Source organism: Malania oleifera, chromosome 9 (assembly GCF_029873635.1).
Source record: "Malania oleifera isolate guangnan ecotype guangnan chromosome 9, ASM2987363v1, whole genome shotgun sequence".
Classification (NCBI taxonomy): domain Eukaryota; kingdom Viridiplantae; phylum Streptophyta; class Magnoliopsida; order Santalales; family Ximeniaceae; genus Malania; species Malania oleifera.
Window position 1 is genome coordinate 64,265,840 of NC_080425.1, and position 16,305 is coordinate 64,282,144.

General features: G+C 34.5%; 1 protein-coding gene across 4 annotated transcripts; it reads left to right on the plus strand.

Annotated features, from left to right (window-relative positions):
- Positions 1-10,982: 10,982 nt before the first annotated feature.
- Positions 10,983-16,073, plus strand: LOC131164615 (MYB-like transcription factor ODO1). 4 transcript variants are annotated; one of them, XM_058121922.1, is made up of 3 exons: positions 10,983-11,430; positions 13,129-13,712; positions 14,029-14,406. In XM_058121922.1, the coding sequence occupies exons 1-2, from the start codon at positions 11,168-11,170 to the stop codon at positions 13,670-13,672; spliced, it is 807 nt and encodes a 268-aa protein (XP_057977905.1). In that variant the 5' UTR covers positions 10,983-11,167; the 3' UTR covers positions 13,673-13,712; positions 14,029-14,406. The 4 variants fall into 4 exon arrangements, with proteins under 4 accessions (XP_057977905.1, XP_057977904.1, XP_057977903.1 ...); XM_058121921.1 differs by lacking the exon at positions 14,029-14,406 and adding an exon at positions 15,855-16,073 and having other exon boundaries at positions 11,016-11,430; positions 13,129-13,708; XM_058121920.1 differs by lacking the exon at positions 14,029-14,406 and adding an exon at positions 15,855-16,073 and having other exon boundaries at positions 11,016-11,430; positions 13,129-13,704.
- The last annotated feature ends 232 nt before the right edge of the window (positions 16,074-16,305 follow it).

Sequence of the window (16,305 nt, forward strand, 5' to 3'; positions counted from 1 at the left end):
ATCTTCAGATGATTGAACTTAATCTTCGGTCTTCTGAATAAATTCTTTAGACAACTGAGCTTAAACTTCAGTCTTCTGAAGTTGAATCTTCAGACGACTGAGCATACACTTTAGTCTTTTGAAGTTGACACTTCAGACTTCTGGGCAGGGACTTCAGTCTTCTGAATAGAACACTTTTTGGTTTTTTCATTTTAGTTTCAAAAATCTATTTTTCTCTCTTTCCTTGCTCTTTTATAAAATATTTTCTTGGGTTTGAAAAAAGGTCTCTAAGTCCATAATTATCCCCTAAAGATTTTCATGAGATGCATGAGTCCTAAGGTCAGACTAAGGTATATTTTGAGTTTTGAATTAAATCATATGAAATATGTAAATACATTCAATTCTAAATACCAATTCCCATGACGATCTTGAACTTGCCGCTTGCATCTTCATTCTTCTATTCTTTTAGTTCCATGGATTGTACCAAGATGTATATACTTTAATCTTTATGGCTTCCATGACTTTCTAGCCTTCCATGCATGCTAAATATCGTTCCTATTCACAATCTTAATGCACAGATCAAATACCAAGTGATTTGTCATTATCAAAATAGGATTTAACTCATAGAGTCAACAATCTTCATTTTTTTGATGATGACAAATACACGAGCAAAATATAGAATGGGTTACGCCTAACAAGGCTCCCCCTCAAATAATACACAAACAAATATGCAGCAATATGATTAGCCTTATGTTTTTGCTATAACCTTATATTCTTCTCTCCCTTTTGACATCAACAAAAAGGTATATAACAAAAATGTTCTAAAATAATTATATCTCATCTTTTAAAACAATATCCAACCTCTATATTTCAAAATTGTACTGTGAAATATGTCTCCCTGTGTTATTCAATGTACTTCTCCCCCTTGCAAACCAAACTACTTTTTTCTATTTTTGTTATAGTCCTCTATTCTTCTCCCCCTTTTTATTTATTTAAGCTCATACACATTGTAGATTATGCAATTTAAAAAAATATCTCTTCTCCTTTTTATCTCAAAAAAATTTCTCTCTCCCTTTAGTTCTCATAAAAAATGTACTCTAGTATATATCTCTCACTTTTTGGATCTTCAAAACGCATTGTGCTCTAGATTTTTTCTTTAAGTACATTTTGAAAAGAATTATAACTAGAAGGACTAACTATATAGATCCTAATTATATCAATGCATTTCAAAATAAGATCATATAGTTAACTCAAGGAATTTGTGGCAAAGCAATATATTTTTCATTTAAAGTATTCAATAGGATCATCATAATTGAGTGCATGCCATAGAAAGTTCACTGCACATCTAAGCAAAAGAAATATTGGTAAGCATAATAAGATAGGAAATAATTTCCAAATGCTCCCCCTACGAATTTGAATACTTGAGTAGATGAAATGAAATGTTTATTCTTATCAAAGATTAATTTCACTATTAGTTCAAATCCATATAAGCAAACAATGTAAAATATTTTAGACCAACTATAGCGATACTATGCTGCACATGAGTTCTTTATGCTCTTTCTCTAGGAATGGAGCTCAGCTCCCTTAAATATTTTCAAGCATGCAACAAGTTTAGTTCAGTGTAGAAAAAAAAATTCATGTGGTTAACATGTTGCATCAAATATGCACAAAAGAATGTACACATACCATTCATGATTTGATACCAGATGTAAATACAAAATATGATACTATATGTGCATATGTTTATGTTTCCGAGCCATAGTATTTTCAAGTTAATTTGCTTCCCTTCAGTTATGCACTTATCATTTTCTTATGTCTTTTCCTTGTAATCATTCTTCACCAGTTTAGCCGAGTGTTCTAAGATTTTGAATGATTTTTACTTGGTTTTACCTGCTTTAGCTTAGAGGACCAAAAAATCATAAACAATTCTACTCAGGGTCATAAGCTTATATTGTTTCTTTTCTTATGGATCTCAACGCATAGGTTTCCTAATCATTTGCATTATCATATAGATTGAAACCTATAGCATATAACTTAGCCATTTGACATATTCAAAATTTTCTAATAGATTTGACTTGAAGTTTGAGAGCTTGTGAAGTGATATTTTACAAATACTCTTAACAATTTAATTATCATCCAAGTTCAAAAGAATATTCATTGTGTGTGGATAATATTCAAAATATTTTTGTGTAAGTGAATATATCCAACTACTTAGACAACAGGCAATTTTGGAGAATATTCATTTTTGAATACTGCTCTTTAGGTATTTCTACTTATCCCATCATTGGATGGTACCTTATAAGTGTCTTCAATTTTAAGCAAGGGTACGAGCCTATAATGGATAAATCTTTACTGGATATGATCATGGTATGGTAAAGATTTCTTGTGGAGGAAATTGCTTAATCAAGATTAGGGTTTTTTACATTTTATGCACAAAGGGAATATTTATTAAAAATATCTTGATAGACCATTTGGATCCCTTAGAGAATTCCATTGATTTGATTATAACGAGATATATTTTTAATAAGCACTTGAAAGATACAGAGTTTATGATTTATCAGTGCTTGTGGCTAGAATGATGACTGATTTAACCATTTGAGACTCCAAGAATGAGTTTAGGATTAGATGATTTTTAATATATGATTTATTCCTAAGACTCAATCTTATGCAATGGACATAATCTGCTTAACTTAGGATTTTAATATTAAAGCATGTGTTAAGCAATAAGAATTATTCGTTAAACAGCAATGCTTTAATTCATTTGGAAGTGGATTTATTCTTCAATGTTATGATTTATGTTACTCATTGCAAGGATATAAGGTTCCTAATATTTTAACAGTTAATCTCTCAATCTTCACTTTGAATACATCAAGATTTGCATGTTATTCAATATTTTAACATTTTACCCAATCATTATGATATGAACACATTAGGTAGTTAGATTGGATATGTTGTTAAAAGAATCATATTAATTTAACTTTCTTGTAGGATTCTTAGTATAATAATAGTGTAGTAAATACACATACTAAGATTTTACATTTTAAGCATATACTATTCCCCAAGCCTATTAGTCATCACGACTCCTTTTTGTTTATGTGGCTGACTTCACTAAATTCTCAATCCTATAGTCTAAAGAGGAGTTTTTGGGGTTTGTTTGGTACTCATTTTTCTTTGACTTGCCAAACCTATCTGAGCTTCACACCTTTCCTTTTAAATGGACAATCAAATTTAATGCCTCCTTTATTTTTACATAATATGCAGGTGGTGTGAGCATACGGACCAGAGGAGGTACTAGCATAGAATTTTGAAGTTTTAACAAGATACCTCATGTATACGTTCTTTCTTCTCCTATTTTCAATTCCATTGTAACCTATACCTTCTTTGTCTAAGGTCATCTTTTGAGAATCTAAGAATTTGTCAAAATTTTCTTTTCCCATTGTAAATGTGTGGATGATCTTAGCTTGATCATCTAGCTTTCTTTCTAGGTCTTGAATTTTTAAATTCTTTAAGCCTTTGCAAACAACTTGTAATTTTACAAATTCATCAGTCATTTTGTTTGCTTTATATTCAAGCTCGGAAATTTTAAGATCTTTTGCATTATCACTCAAAATCTTGGATCTTAACTCTATAAGCTCTTTTGCCATCATATCATTCTTATTTTCTAATTTCATGATTTTCAATTTTTTTTTATTTTTTAACACCAATTTTTTATTCTAGATCTTTCAGTGATGCCTCATTTTTGGTTACTAATCTCTTAATTTCTAATTCCTTTTCAATCTTTTCTTTTTCCCAAGAAGTATGAGACTCTCGAAACTCTTCTAACTGTTTTGCTAAGTCTTTATTTTCACTTTCCAACATTATTTTCTTTTTATACATCTTTGTTAAAATTTTATAAGCTTTAGCAAATCCCTTTTGTAATTCCTTATAAGATGGGATGTTATCATTATCTGATTCATCATAATATTCACTACCAGAATTATCACAAGATGTATCACACTCATTGCATGAATCATTTTCAAAATTTGATTGAGAAGTAGAATGAGTAGAGTGTACCTCTTCATCAACTAATGCAACTAGGCCACATTTTTCTACTACTTGATCATTTGAGCATGAATCTTCCCAAGTAGTGGACTTCTTTCCTTTGGTCTCCCCAAATCTCCTATCAAGTTCTTCTTATATCTCCTTAGCACTTTGACATGGCTTGACTTCATGAAAAAACATTAGTATCTAAACCAAGCAATAGAATGTTCATAGCACCAAAATTTATTTGCATTAATTTCATGTCATTCTCATTCAGCTCATATTCAAATTTAGGGATTTCAACATTATCAATAATTTTCATAGGAACTAAGTTTCCTTGAGCAATTACTCTCCAAGTCCTCCAACCCATTGATTTGATAAAAATAGTCATTCTTATTTTCCACTCGGTGAAATTTTCACCATAAAACATTGGAGGTCTTGCAGAGATTTGTCTCACACCAAATGGGGATACACCAAAATAAGCCATCATGATCCTTTTATAGAAAACATTTAGGTCTATGTAACGAGGCTCTGATACCAAATGTTAATTCAGGTATAATCCCAAGAGGGGGGTGAATTGGGTATTTTAAAAATCTTTAAGTTTATTTTATCTCTTAATCTCTATTTCAATACTTAACAAATTAATTACAGGGATTTGAAATTAATTCAAATTATTACCTCAATAAATTCTATTTTATCCAATTAATTATCAAGTGCGTAAAATATAAATCAACATACGACCATGCAAATGCTAATAATGAAATGCAAGCAGGAATTAAAAAGAGTAAGGGAAGAAAGAAGGCAAACACAATTTTTACGAGGTTCAACCAACCCGATATACGTCCTCGCCTTGAGCAACCCACTAAAGGATTTCACTAAATCCATGCTCCTTTAACCAGGATGGAGCTTCCCTTACATCCACTGCTTACAAGAGGCATAGCTTCCTCCTCACCCAATTCACAACCCCGACTGTGATTACAATATAAAATTTTAAATCTGCAAAACAACTCAATGTTGTTTCTAACAAAACTAGTGAGTACAATGGAAAACCTAACACATATCCATATGATAAAACTTGAAGCTCAGTATGTATGTAACGATGTAATCGTTATATGAATGATATGCTTCACAAAATTTCCCTTTGATCAAAACTCCCATAATAATTATATAAGTAAGTGCTTTGGAGAAGTTAGGATTTTAAATAATCTTTGGTTTAAAAGAATATGATTGTTCTACTTCAAATATTGAATCCAACCAAATGAGCTCAAGACAAATATGTAATTCAGTTTTTCTCCAACAATCTAGATCGATAAGTTTTATTCCAAATATCCAAAACATAATATGATCTTTGTATATGTATATGCATATGTATATATATCTGTGTGTGTGTGTGTGTGTGTGTGTGTTATGTGTTCCAAAGATCAAAGACCTAATATAATATTTTTTAGAAAATATCTCTCAATAATATATATATATAGTTATGAGCTATAAGGATATTTAATCAAGTGGTTTTATAACATCGAAAATATCGAGTCTTTAAATGAATACATACTTGAATCAAAAATATTTAACCATTGGCAAAACTTTTCTCAAGTAGTGATTTTTCAAAACAACTTATATGCATATAAGTACACTCAAGATCAATCTCTCAAATAATATTCAATGATAGATTTTGAGATGAAAAACTCTTCGAGAATAAGCAGTAACAAACAAATTGATTTACCAAACCTCAATACCAAGTTGAATGCACAACAATCGCTAGAATGCCTTCTGAAGATCAATGTAGCCTTAGCTTAGATTTGATGTATAAGCTTTGAAATCCCAAGTAAGAATTCGGTAGTGTGTTCAATGCTCTCCTAAGTTGTGCTAAACGTTTAATACACTCAATCTTATGCCAAAAGTTGGGGCACTAGGGTTTAAAGGTTGATTACATAGGTAAACTTGGTCTTAGGATAACTCCTAACTGTTGGATCAACTTGATTAAAAATTAACTCGCGTGTTCTCTCACTAAAGATTAAATTTTTAATCTTCTTGCAGGTTCAGACGACTGAGGAGTAGGGCTCAGATGACTAAAGTTCCTTAAAGCTTCGAAAAATTGAACTGGACACAGGGTCAGACGTCTGAAGTTGGGGTTTAGACTTCTGAAGTTGTGGGTTCAGATGGTAGAAGTCAAGGTTCAGTCTTCTAATGTGCTTCTACCTGTTTTTGTGTTTTTCCAATAAATTTTCAAACAACTGAACTTAATCTTCAGTCTTCTAAAAAAATTCTTCAAACTACTGAACTTAAATTTCAGTCTTTTAAAGTTGAATCTTCAGATGACTAAGCGTACACTTCAGTCTTCTGAAGTTGACACTTCATATTTCTGGGCAGGGACTTCAGTCTTCTAAATAGAACACTTTCTGGTTTTTTCATTTTAGTTTAAAAAATCTGTTTTACACTCTTTCTTTGCTCTTTTATAAAATATTTTCCGGGGTTATAAAAAAGGTCTCTAAGTCCATAAATATATCTGAAATATTTTCATAAGATGCAGGAGTCCTAAGGTCAGCTAAGGTATATTTTGAGTTTCGAATTAAATCATGTGAAATATGTAAGTACATTCAGTTCTAAATACCCATTCCCATGACGATCTTAAACTTGCCGTTTGCATCTTCATTCTTCTACCCTTTTAGTTCCATAGATTGTGCCAAAATGTATATACTTTAATCTTCATGACTTTCTAGTCTTCCGTGCAAGCTAAATATTGTTTCTGTTCACAATCTCAATGCACAAATCAAATACCAAGTGATTTGTCAATATCAAAATAGGATTGAACTTATAGAGTCAACATAACAGATAATAAAATAAATTTTTGCGTATAAACAAATGTGCTTCTAATACAAGCAAATGTGTACAACAATAAGCTCAAAAATACACTCACGTATGATATGAATTAAAGCTCAATATGAGAATGTGTATTTTTCACTAACAACTATTTCTCAGTAAAGATTGAGTGTGAAAAATGATTTTCTTACCGACAACAGTAAGAGACCTTCCAAGTAAAGATATTAAAATAAGAACATGCTCAAGGTACTCTTCTCAATATGTCAAGAGGTTTCCCAAAAAACTAGTTTTTCAAATAAAACTTAGGGGAACTAGGATTCTTACTCAAAAATAATTATGAGCCTTTGAAGTCTTGCAATATGTGTGCAAGATTCACAAGCAATAAACAAGTTTTCTTCAAAGATATATATCAATGAATATATATGAAGAAAACTTTGATTTACTCTCAAAAATAAGATTTGAAAGAATAAACAAGATATGAGAGTAAACAATATGATTTGTAAAAACAAATGCTCAAGATAAATAAAATGATCTCTTTAAAATATATTTTTTCAAAGTAATAATAAAGAGAGGATAAAAAATGAGCATAAAAATTTGAGAGAATTTTTCTTAATGATTTTGCTAATAGGCCCATAATTAAGACAAATGAAGGGGTATATATAGACTTGGGGAAAAATATGACCGTTGGGGATACGAAAGTCATTTTAGAAAAAGATTAATGATGTTTAACTAAAATTAACCTCATTAACCTGCGGTAAAAAATTAACCAACCCGAGAGGTTCGATCGACCATATTCAAGGTTCGGTCGACCAGGTTACTCAGTTCGATCGATCAGGGTATTTTTGAACTAAGGTGTTGGTCGACCATACTTGAGGCAATTTTGGAACCTCCAAGGTTTGATCGACCAGGCTAAGTTCGGTTGACCGAATTTGGATGTTTGGTCAACCAAACCATTTTTCAACTTCAAGTTTGGTCGAGTAGGGTGTTGGGATTTCCCCACGTGCTAGTTCAATCGACCAGGGCGTTGATGTTCATTTCAAACTTGGTCGACTAAATGGTCAACTGTTTGACCCTGGGGAGGTTCGATCGACCAAAGTCGCTTTGTATGTTAGGGTTCAGTTGACCGAACACACTAACTTTGTGCATTCAAGTCCTAACCTCATTTGAAGTCACCCCTATTCACATAGTTACTAAATCTAATATATAGGGAGCTTTTTCATGCGATGTTTTGGGACCTATGGTCAGTCTAAGGTTTTTGAGCTAACCCTAAAAATCTGGTGTCGGTCAATCACCCTACGGTCATTTGGTTTCCTATGGTCAATATACGGTCATGTTGAGCTTATCATTCGCATCATGCATGTCATGCATTATTACAGATCAAATATAAAGCAAAAGATATTGTCTTCCATTTTCCCTTTCCTTATGTGTGTTGAAATTTAAGGCTAATCACATACTAAATACACACATAAGATACTGGTGTTTCATCGGCATCAAAATAGAGATCGGACTCAAAAAGCCAACAGGTAGGTCATTCATACTACAGACGAGTATATGGTTTGTTTATTTTGATCTAACCGATAGGCCAACCGCGATTAGGTCCAGGCTTCGCCCCATACAACCCTGACCATGGGGGGAAGCATGGCATCGAATATGGAGAGTGACCACGACCATGGGGTGAAGTATGACGTGAAAAATATCCTTAGGGTAGCCATGAGTTACAGAAACGGATGTATTGGTTACCGAGGACACTCATGAGCTAGATATGAAATGGAAATGAAGTGAAAATGGAATGGAAATGAAATGAAAATGGAAATGGAAATAAGAAATGTTATTGCATGAGTTAATAATATAAATAATTAAAACGAAGTAAAACACTCCGCCTGAGGGATTATTGAGTAAGGTGAGTGCCCTGATGAGTATCAATTGTAGCCGAACCTGAGTTATTTGCGTAAGGATACAAACGATATTAGAGCAGAGGAGAGCTACATGTATGGGCGTATATTCTCCACTATTCTCGGGAACTTCACTGGTAAACATGGGTGGCATGGGAATGAATTTGGAAATAGAATTAAATGCTTATGAAAGCTTGTGTTTTATATTTATATGATTATGAGTATAAATGGTATATTTTATCAAAAGATATTATCACTTAATTGAATATATTTTATGATATAATAAAATTCATACTACCACACACTATAAATAATTTATTCCGTTTTACTGAAATGTGTCTTACGCAATCATTTAAATATTTCAGGAAACCGAGATAGACCACGTGATAGAGATCCAAAATAGAGGGGAGCTGATACCCTGCGTAGATAGGGTGAGTGTTCTGAGTTAGGGATGGAGGATTCCCCTAGAGCATTTTGTGTTTCTTTTTGGGAATGTATTAGACATGTATTTATGGATGAATTAGTACTATGGTATGTGTATTCGCTGTAGTATGTATATATATAATGATTTCCACTGTTAGGTTTGCGTATATGAGAATGATTGTGTACCCGGTACCCACTTCGGGTCAGGTTATGTATAAATGGTATTAGAAGTGTTGACGTAGCCGATATGTGACTAATATGTTTTATTTATATTGAAAAAAAATGGTATGAAAAATAAGGGCGTCACACTAGCCTCCTTTTTGAGTCGATCCTCATCGCGTGAAAATATTATTCCATGTCGAATAAGATGTTCTCCAACTCCTAAGCATCACAAGAACCCCTATATGCTTGGAGTTCTAGCACTTTTGTTCTTCCATACTCGATTCTCATATAGCTGGAATTTCCCATAACATGAAACCATAAATTTCATCTTGGCATTCAAATCACTTATCTAGATCTATAATGCTTCTATTGCTGCATGGAAGTCCTCTAACATCTTCACCCTGGAACCCTAATGATGTTTTTGCGATCCCTTCAATGCATCAACATGGTTAGTAAGTTTGACCATCTCCATGGTCATATTATTGGCTATTTCAACATGTGCCTTTAGTGCTTCAATTCTCTTGGTATTAGTTGGTATAGTCTCTTACCAACTCTTCACATAATCCTACAAATATGAAGACAAGAAAATTCCTTTAGCAATTAACTAACCTTAAACGTACCAACTATCATAGGCTAAATATTTCACACCTTGTGAGGATCATGCAACACTAGTTAAGGACTCTTCCTTAATTAGTTAGCCAAGGTATACCACGGTATACTACATGAACACATTACTAAGCAATTTATGTAAGCTGCAAATGACAATCATATAGTAAAAATTCAAAGAATGTATTCTTTAACACCTCTGTAGGCAACATGTGTTTAGTAAGGGAGACAAGTAGGTTAAACTTGTTTACAAATATAGTGAGTTGTACAATGATTAATGAAGGATCACCATCCCCTAAAATGTTTTCTCTGCTATTTTGTCTCTGACATTAGGAAACATAAAACTAATCGAGAAATCATACTCTTATTTTATATATTTATTACTCAACTTCATCTTGAGGGAAAAAAAAAAAGTGGTAATGTCATATCTTAAAAGTTGCTTGAACATAAACCGAGCCAACTCGAGCTAGAGTTTTAAAAATACTCCGTTAGTCAAGTTTTAAATTATTAAAATAATGACTCGATAAAATATAAGTCAAGTTTCAAGTATCCCTTTTTCCATATTGAGCAGAGAGTTAAAGTTCTGCAACATACTAATTCAACTAGACTTAACTAGAGTACGCTTTTAATTCAAAAATAAGATAAATAAAGTCAATTCCGCTGTTCAAATATCAAGTGATGATAAACACACAAAGTGTAGTAATGAGCAAGACCACATAAGAGTGGGACGTTGCAATGCGCGCAGGCGGACACGTAAACGTGGTGATGACGGAAGGCGTGATGGAATGGTTGAGTAAGAGTGCAATCACGGAGAGTGGGAATTAGGGATTGTGTATGAATATGGAAAGAAAAATTTTGGATGCTTATTCAGATGTAGCACCCCCTCCCCTCCCCTCCCCCAAAATCTTAATTCACCACAAACCCCCAGCTGGTTATTGCAGCAGTTCCCCTGCCCCTTTCATTCACCAATGGTGGACCCTCACCTCTCTCTCTCTCTCTCTCTCTCTCTCTCTCTCGATATTATATTTTATATATATATATATATATATATATATAATTTTCATATGTGTTGAAGTGTAGGACAGAAAGCTGAGGACTTTATATAAAGGTGGGTGGGGGTTGTGGGGCTTTCAATTGGGTCCTTTAGAATTAAGTTGCAGCATACTATTGGAGGTGAAGCATAGCAGCTGGGTGGCTGGTTGGCTGTAGTGGGAATTAGCTTGTGTTAATTAGTGGGTGGTAAGCTAGCTAGCTAGTGATCACCGATGGGCAGACAGCCTTGCTGTGACAAGCTCGGGGTGAAGAAGGGCCCGTGGACGGCCGAGGAAGACAAGAAGCTCATCAACTTCATCCTCACCAATGGCCAGTGCTGCTGGCGGGCTGTCCCCAAGCTCGCCGGCCTCCGCCGCTGCGGCAAGAGTTGCCGCCTTCGCTGGACCAACTACCTGCGCCCTGATCTCAAGCGTGGCCTCCTTACCGATGCCGAGGAGCAGCTGGTTATTGATCTCCATGCCCGCCTCGGCAATAGGTACTCCAATACATATTTCTTGGTATTCCATGTGTGCATGAAGGAAATTCTGGTCCTATATAAAATAATTTAAGCGGTAACTTTGAAAAAAGTTCTTTGTGGATTAAAGTAGAGTTGAGCAGTGTCATCATTACACTGTTTTGCATCAAAAGGACACCCAAGCACAAGAGTATTAACCTCTCCTAACTAAGCTTAAATTTCCTATCCTCAAAACAGTGTAATTTTGTCCTTCAGGCCAAAACGATTTCTTCATATAGCATTTGTGTTACAAAATTACAAATTGATCAAGCTATAATTTTTTTTTTTTACACTCAAACATTGAGAAGATGTAAATTAAAGGATATTTAATTGTTTTAGGAATGAGCTGCTATCCTCTTATAGCACCAACTTTAAGCCTTAATGGGAGGGAGGCATGAGTATTTAAAGGAAGATATTTTTTATTTTATATTTTTTTGGGTTGATTAGATGGTTGATAGACTCTTAATTTACATAATGAAAATAACCTACTTCTCATCCTATAATTTTCACTCTTTAGCCTAAGATTTGAAACTAATGCCTCAAGCTCAAATTAATAGGCTTTTTCTTTTTTCGAAATGAAAAAGAGAGGGTAGCATTTAAATTAATGCACTTAATTAAGAATTAATCTATTGGTTTTTTACAAGTGACACAAGTTCTCCAAATGGTCCTTAATTTTCTAAAGGCACGTTTGATCGCAATCATGCTTAGTTAATGATAACCTGGAACATGTTTTAATTGTTTTTAAATCAACCCTAGTCATAAAATGTAGGCAAGACATCATTTGCAAAAGCAGCCCAAGAAAGTCAACCCAACGGGAAAGTCTAGCTAAATGTATACGTATAAGGCCTTTTATATACATATATAGTATTTTATTAAGTAGAACTCTAAGCATAACATTAAGGTAAGATTGAGCAGATCTCTGGCTGGCCCATAAATAGACCAGTAAACCCCAGGCTGGACCCATCCTATCAGGATTAAGAGTTAAATAATATTGAAATTATTATTATTTTTTTTTTAATCCAAATGGCGTTTTTAGTGCACCCAAAAAGTTAAAAAATATATAATAATAATTTTTAAAAAGAAAAAAAGATTGAATAAGGACTGATCTAGTGTGACCGTTGAGCTACCGCGATGTTGGCCTCTGGACTCCTTAAGCTGTAGCTAGGCTTCTGATGGAGGTACATCACATCATCAATGGCATGCTTGTTCCATATATAAGCTCCAAGTACTTGTTCCATAAGCTGAAACAATGTGTTGGCTTCAGCAGTAAGCTAACTTAATCTTCAAATGCTAATTAAATTAATCTTTACAACTAATTAAGCATACCTTGAACTTAACTTTTGTAATTAGAAAAACTTACCTGAACACGCACGTATTAATTTATCATGTACAAGCATTAAAAAAATAATCGAGTTGGTGATTTTTTTGAACTAATCAAGCACTGGGAGTTGAAACTTGTAGCTTTGATTCTATTTTTCCCATGGCTATTGTCTGGAGCTGAGGTCTTCTTTTAAAAATCTACCTAGGGATCATTTCGAATCATTAGTATATATGCTTTTTTTAAAAATATATATTTATATAATAGAAATATATGCATTCCAGCTCAAAGGAATAATAATTCAAAAAAGGGCAGTTAGTATGGTGATTTTTTTGTAGTTTAATTTGCTTTTTCATGATCAGGTGGTCCAAGATCGCAGCAAGACTACCAGGAAGGACCGATAATGAGATTAAGAACCACTGGAACACCCACATCAAGAAAAAGCTTCTCAAGATGGGAATCGATCCAACCACTCACGAACCCTTAAACAAATCGCCCGTCTCCAAAGAAACATCTTCCCAAACAGACCCTCACCTGCCGGAATCCACCGCCCATTCCCTTCAACCGACCCAAACCGCCGGCATCGCCGTCAACTCCGACGACACCTCCAGCTCGCCGGCCGAAAATTGCTCCGGCGACGAGTCCCTATTGGAAACCAGCAAGTCCAACGACGACCCACTTATGGGTTGTCTTTGGGACGACGAAATGCCCTTGTCTGACGCGCCGTGGAAGTTACCGGCCGCCGGCGACGGCTACGATAATAGCGTTGGCCTGCCATCATGGGAGGAGAGCTGTGCGTGGTTAGTGGATTGTGAGGATTTTGGAATTCAAGATTTTGGTTTCGATTGTTTCAATGAGATCGAAGTCAATACATTGAACACGTTAGAGATGGGAGACAAGCACTAGCAGACAGAGAAAAGAGGAAGAATCGCCGAGAAGTACGTACGTACGTATATAAAGTATTTATTAAGAAGAAAAAGAAGTATTTTAGGATTAGTAGCGCGCATGCATGTTACGAAATTAAGCACCATGTTTGCATGGTTGGCCTAAAAATTATTAGATTGTGTATGGAAGGATGGATATTCGAGATTTGGATTTAAATTTGTATAGATTTGGATAAAATACAATATGTTTTGTATTGTATATTATTCATATTTATACAAATTTAAAAACCAAACTTGAAATTCAAACTTTTATCACAGAGTTAGTTGTTTTTTAATTAGGATTTATATAATTGATATTCTGTATGTATTGTGTTACAGACAAATAGTATTACGATTGTTGAATTGAAACCTCAAGTCTAAGCAGAGGTTTCTCAACAGCTAAATCAAGAAAATATTGAAGCATTACAAGGTGATCGAAAAGACGGTTCCTTTGAAAATGTTGTAACTATTTGTACTTGTTTAGCAAAGAGATAGAGACACACGGGCACCTTCAAAGTGTTGGAGGATCATGTGAATATGATGAAACCTTTGTATATAATGTATTTATCTTGGAAATAAAGAAAAAAAAAAAAAGCTCTTTAATTTATTGTAATTTAAAAAAAAAAAACATTATTCTTGTGTTGATGAGAGACATTTGATTTGAATGTATATCAATTTAGAAAAAATTTAATGCAAAATTGTAACGAGTTTTATCCACATTCACAAATTTAAATTTAAGGTTCAAAGTTAATATTTCCAAACAACAATACATCTGCCTATGTAAGAACCCGACCCGCGATATATGGAATAAATAAATAAGAAAAGGGTAAAACAGTAAATTGAGCAGACTTCGTCGATGAAGCCAAAATTCTTCGACGAATGCCCTTCTATTGCTCGGCGATGAAATGTAGAGGCTCGTCGACGAGGCCACCGCTACGTCGACGAACTCCCTTTGTTGACTCATCGACGAAGACGCCGCCTAGTCGACGAGGTTGGCCGAGTCAAAGGTGCTATAAATATCTTTCTTGTTGCTTAGAAGCTAAGATATCTAAATTCTTTCCCTCCCTCTTTAAGAACTCGAAAGTCCACTTTCTTTCTCTAGATTTCTCCGCCGTTCGTAGTTGGAATCGATGATTCGACTTTACTATGAGGATCTGAGAAGGATTCTCTTCGAGATTTTGTGGAACGAATCTTCGTTTTGGACATTTTCGGGTTTTGACCCAAAATCGAGGTAAGGCTCAATTTTCATTCCTGTTTGGTAGATTTGTAGAGAATGGAATTGTAAGTTTGTTTTGTACTATGATTTATAGGTTTTGGGAACTCTATTAGTTGTTTAGGAGCCGTAGAGTTTGGATTTGGATTTTTAGGGAAAGGTAAGGAGATTCTGTTTATATCGGTTATTTTTGAAATCAGATTCGGTAGAACTGTGGTTAACGGTCTTGTGTGTGTTTTGGCTACACATTTGGGGAAATCTAACGGGTGAAAATTACGGGATTTTCATGTTATAGTTTTGGGAAAAAGGGGGCATTGAGTTGCATCTCTAATTTCGTTGGAAAATCGTGGATATACTGTGTTATATATATGTGTTATGGAGATGGTCGTACCTTGACTTATTTAAACTGTATATTTGGAAAATCATGATTTTTAGATTACCAAATAGGTGTGGAATGAATTGTTATATGAACGTGCATGAGTTGTGATTTGCTAAAATGAGATATAAGAACGGGGTTCCGAATTGTTCGAGGTTTTGAAAGAGTGTCTGGCTCTATATTTGAGGGTGTGAAATACCACTTGCCAATGGCAAGAGTGTCCTACTCTATATCCGAGGGCGTGAAATAACGCCTTTTACCGGCTGATCACCGAAGGATGTGGATCCACCAGTTGTACCGATACGATGCCATGGAAGTCTGGGGCTACACCATATGCCACGGACATCGTGTAAAGTGGACTGGCTTTGTTCCAAAGGGTGTGATGACACCGTGTTACTTGATCATGTGTGTGTGGGTTTTGAGAACTATACTAGAACTGTTTTGTAAAAATACTGAAACTGTAATTGAATTGTGTATGCTTTATGTCATGATAACACTCATATGTCACACACCAATATAATCTGATTCTTCCTTACTAAGAGGTGTCTCACCCTTATCATACGTATATGTTTTCAGGTCCTTCAAGTAACCAGAACTAGCGTCCTTGTGTTGGGAGCGTATTGGTCGATGCTGCGTGAAGTGCTTGTGTAAGTACTAGGACTGTAACAGGATTGTCATTTTAGGATATTTACTGGCACCCTGGGTTATGCTTTGTATTATGGAGCTTAGACTCTATCTGTATAGACTCTGGTATGGTACAATTCTTATATAGAAAAAGTATTTTTTTTTTTTTTTGCATATACGTCATGTATGTGAATGTGTACAAGGTGTACAGGAACCCCACGGGGTCAGACCCTTATTCATTGTTGTATCATTGGTTTTTTGTACGATACAGGGACAGGTTAGGTTACTACATCACACCCTTCCCATTTTCGGGTTCGGGGTGTGACATCTTGGTATCAAAGCTAACCAGGTTGTTAGGTCTTATAGACTTGGTTTGGCGTAGTTATGTTTACATACTAGAGTA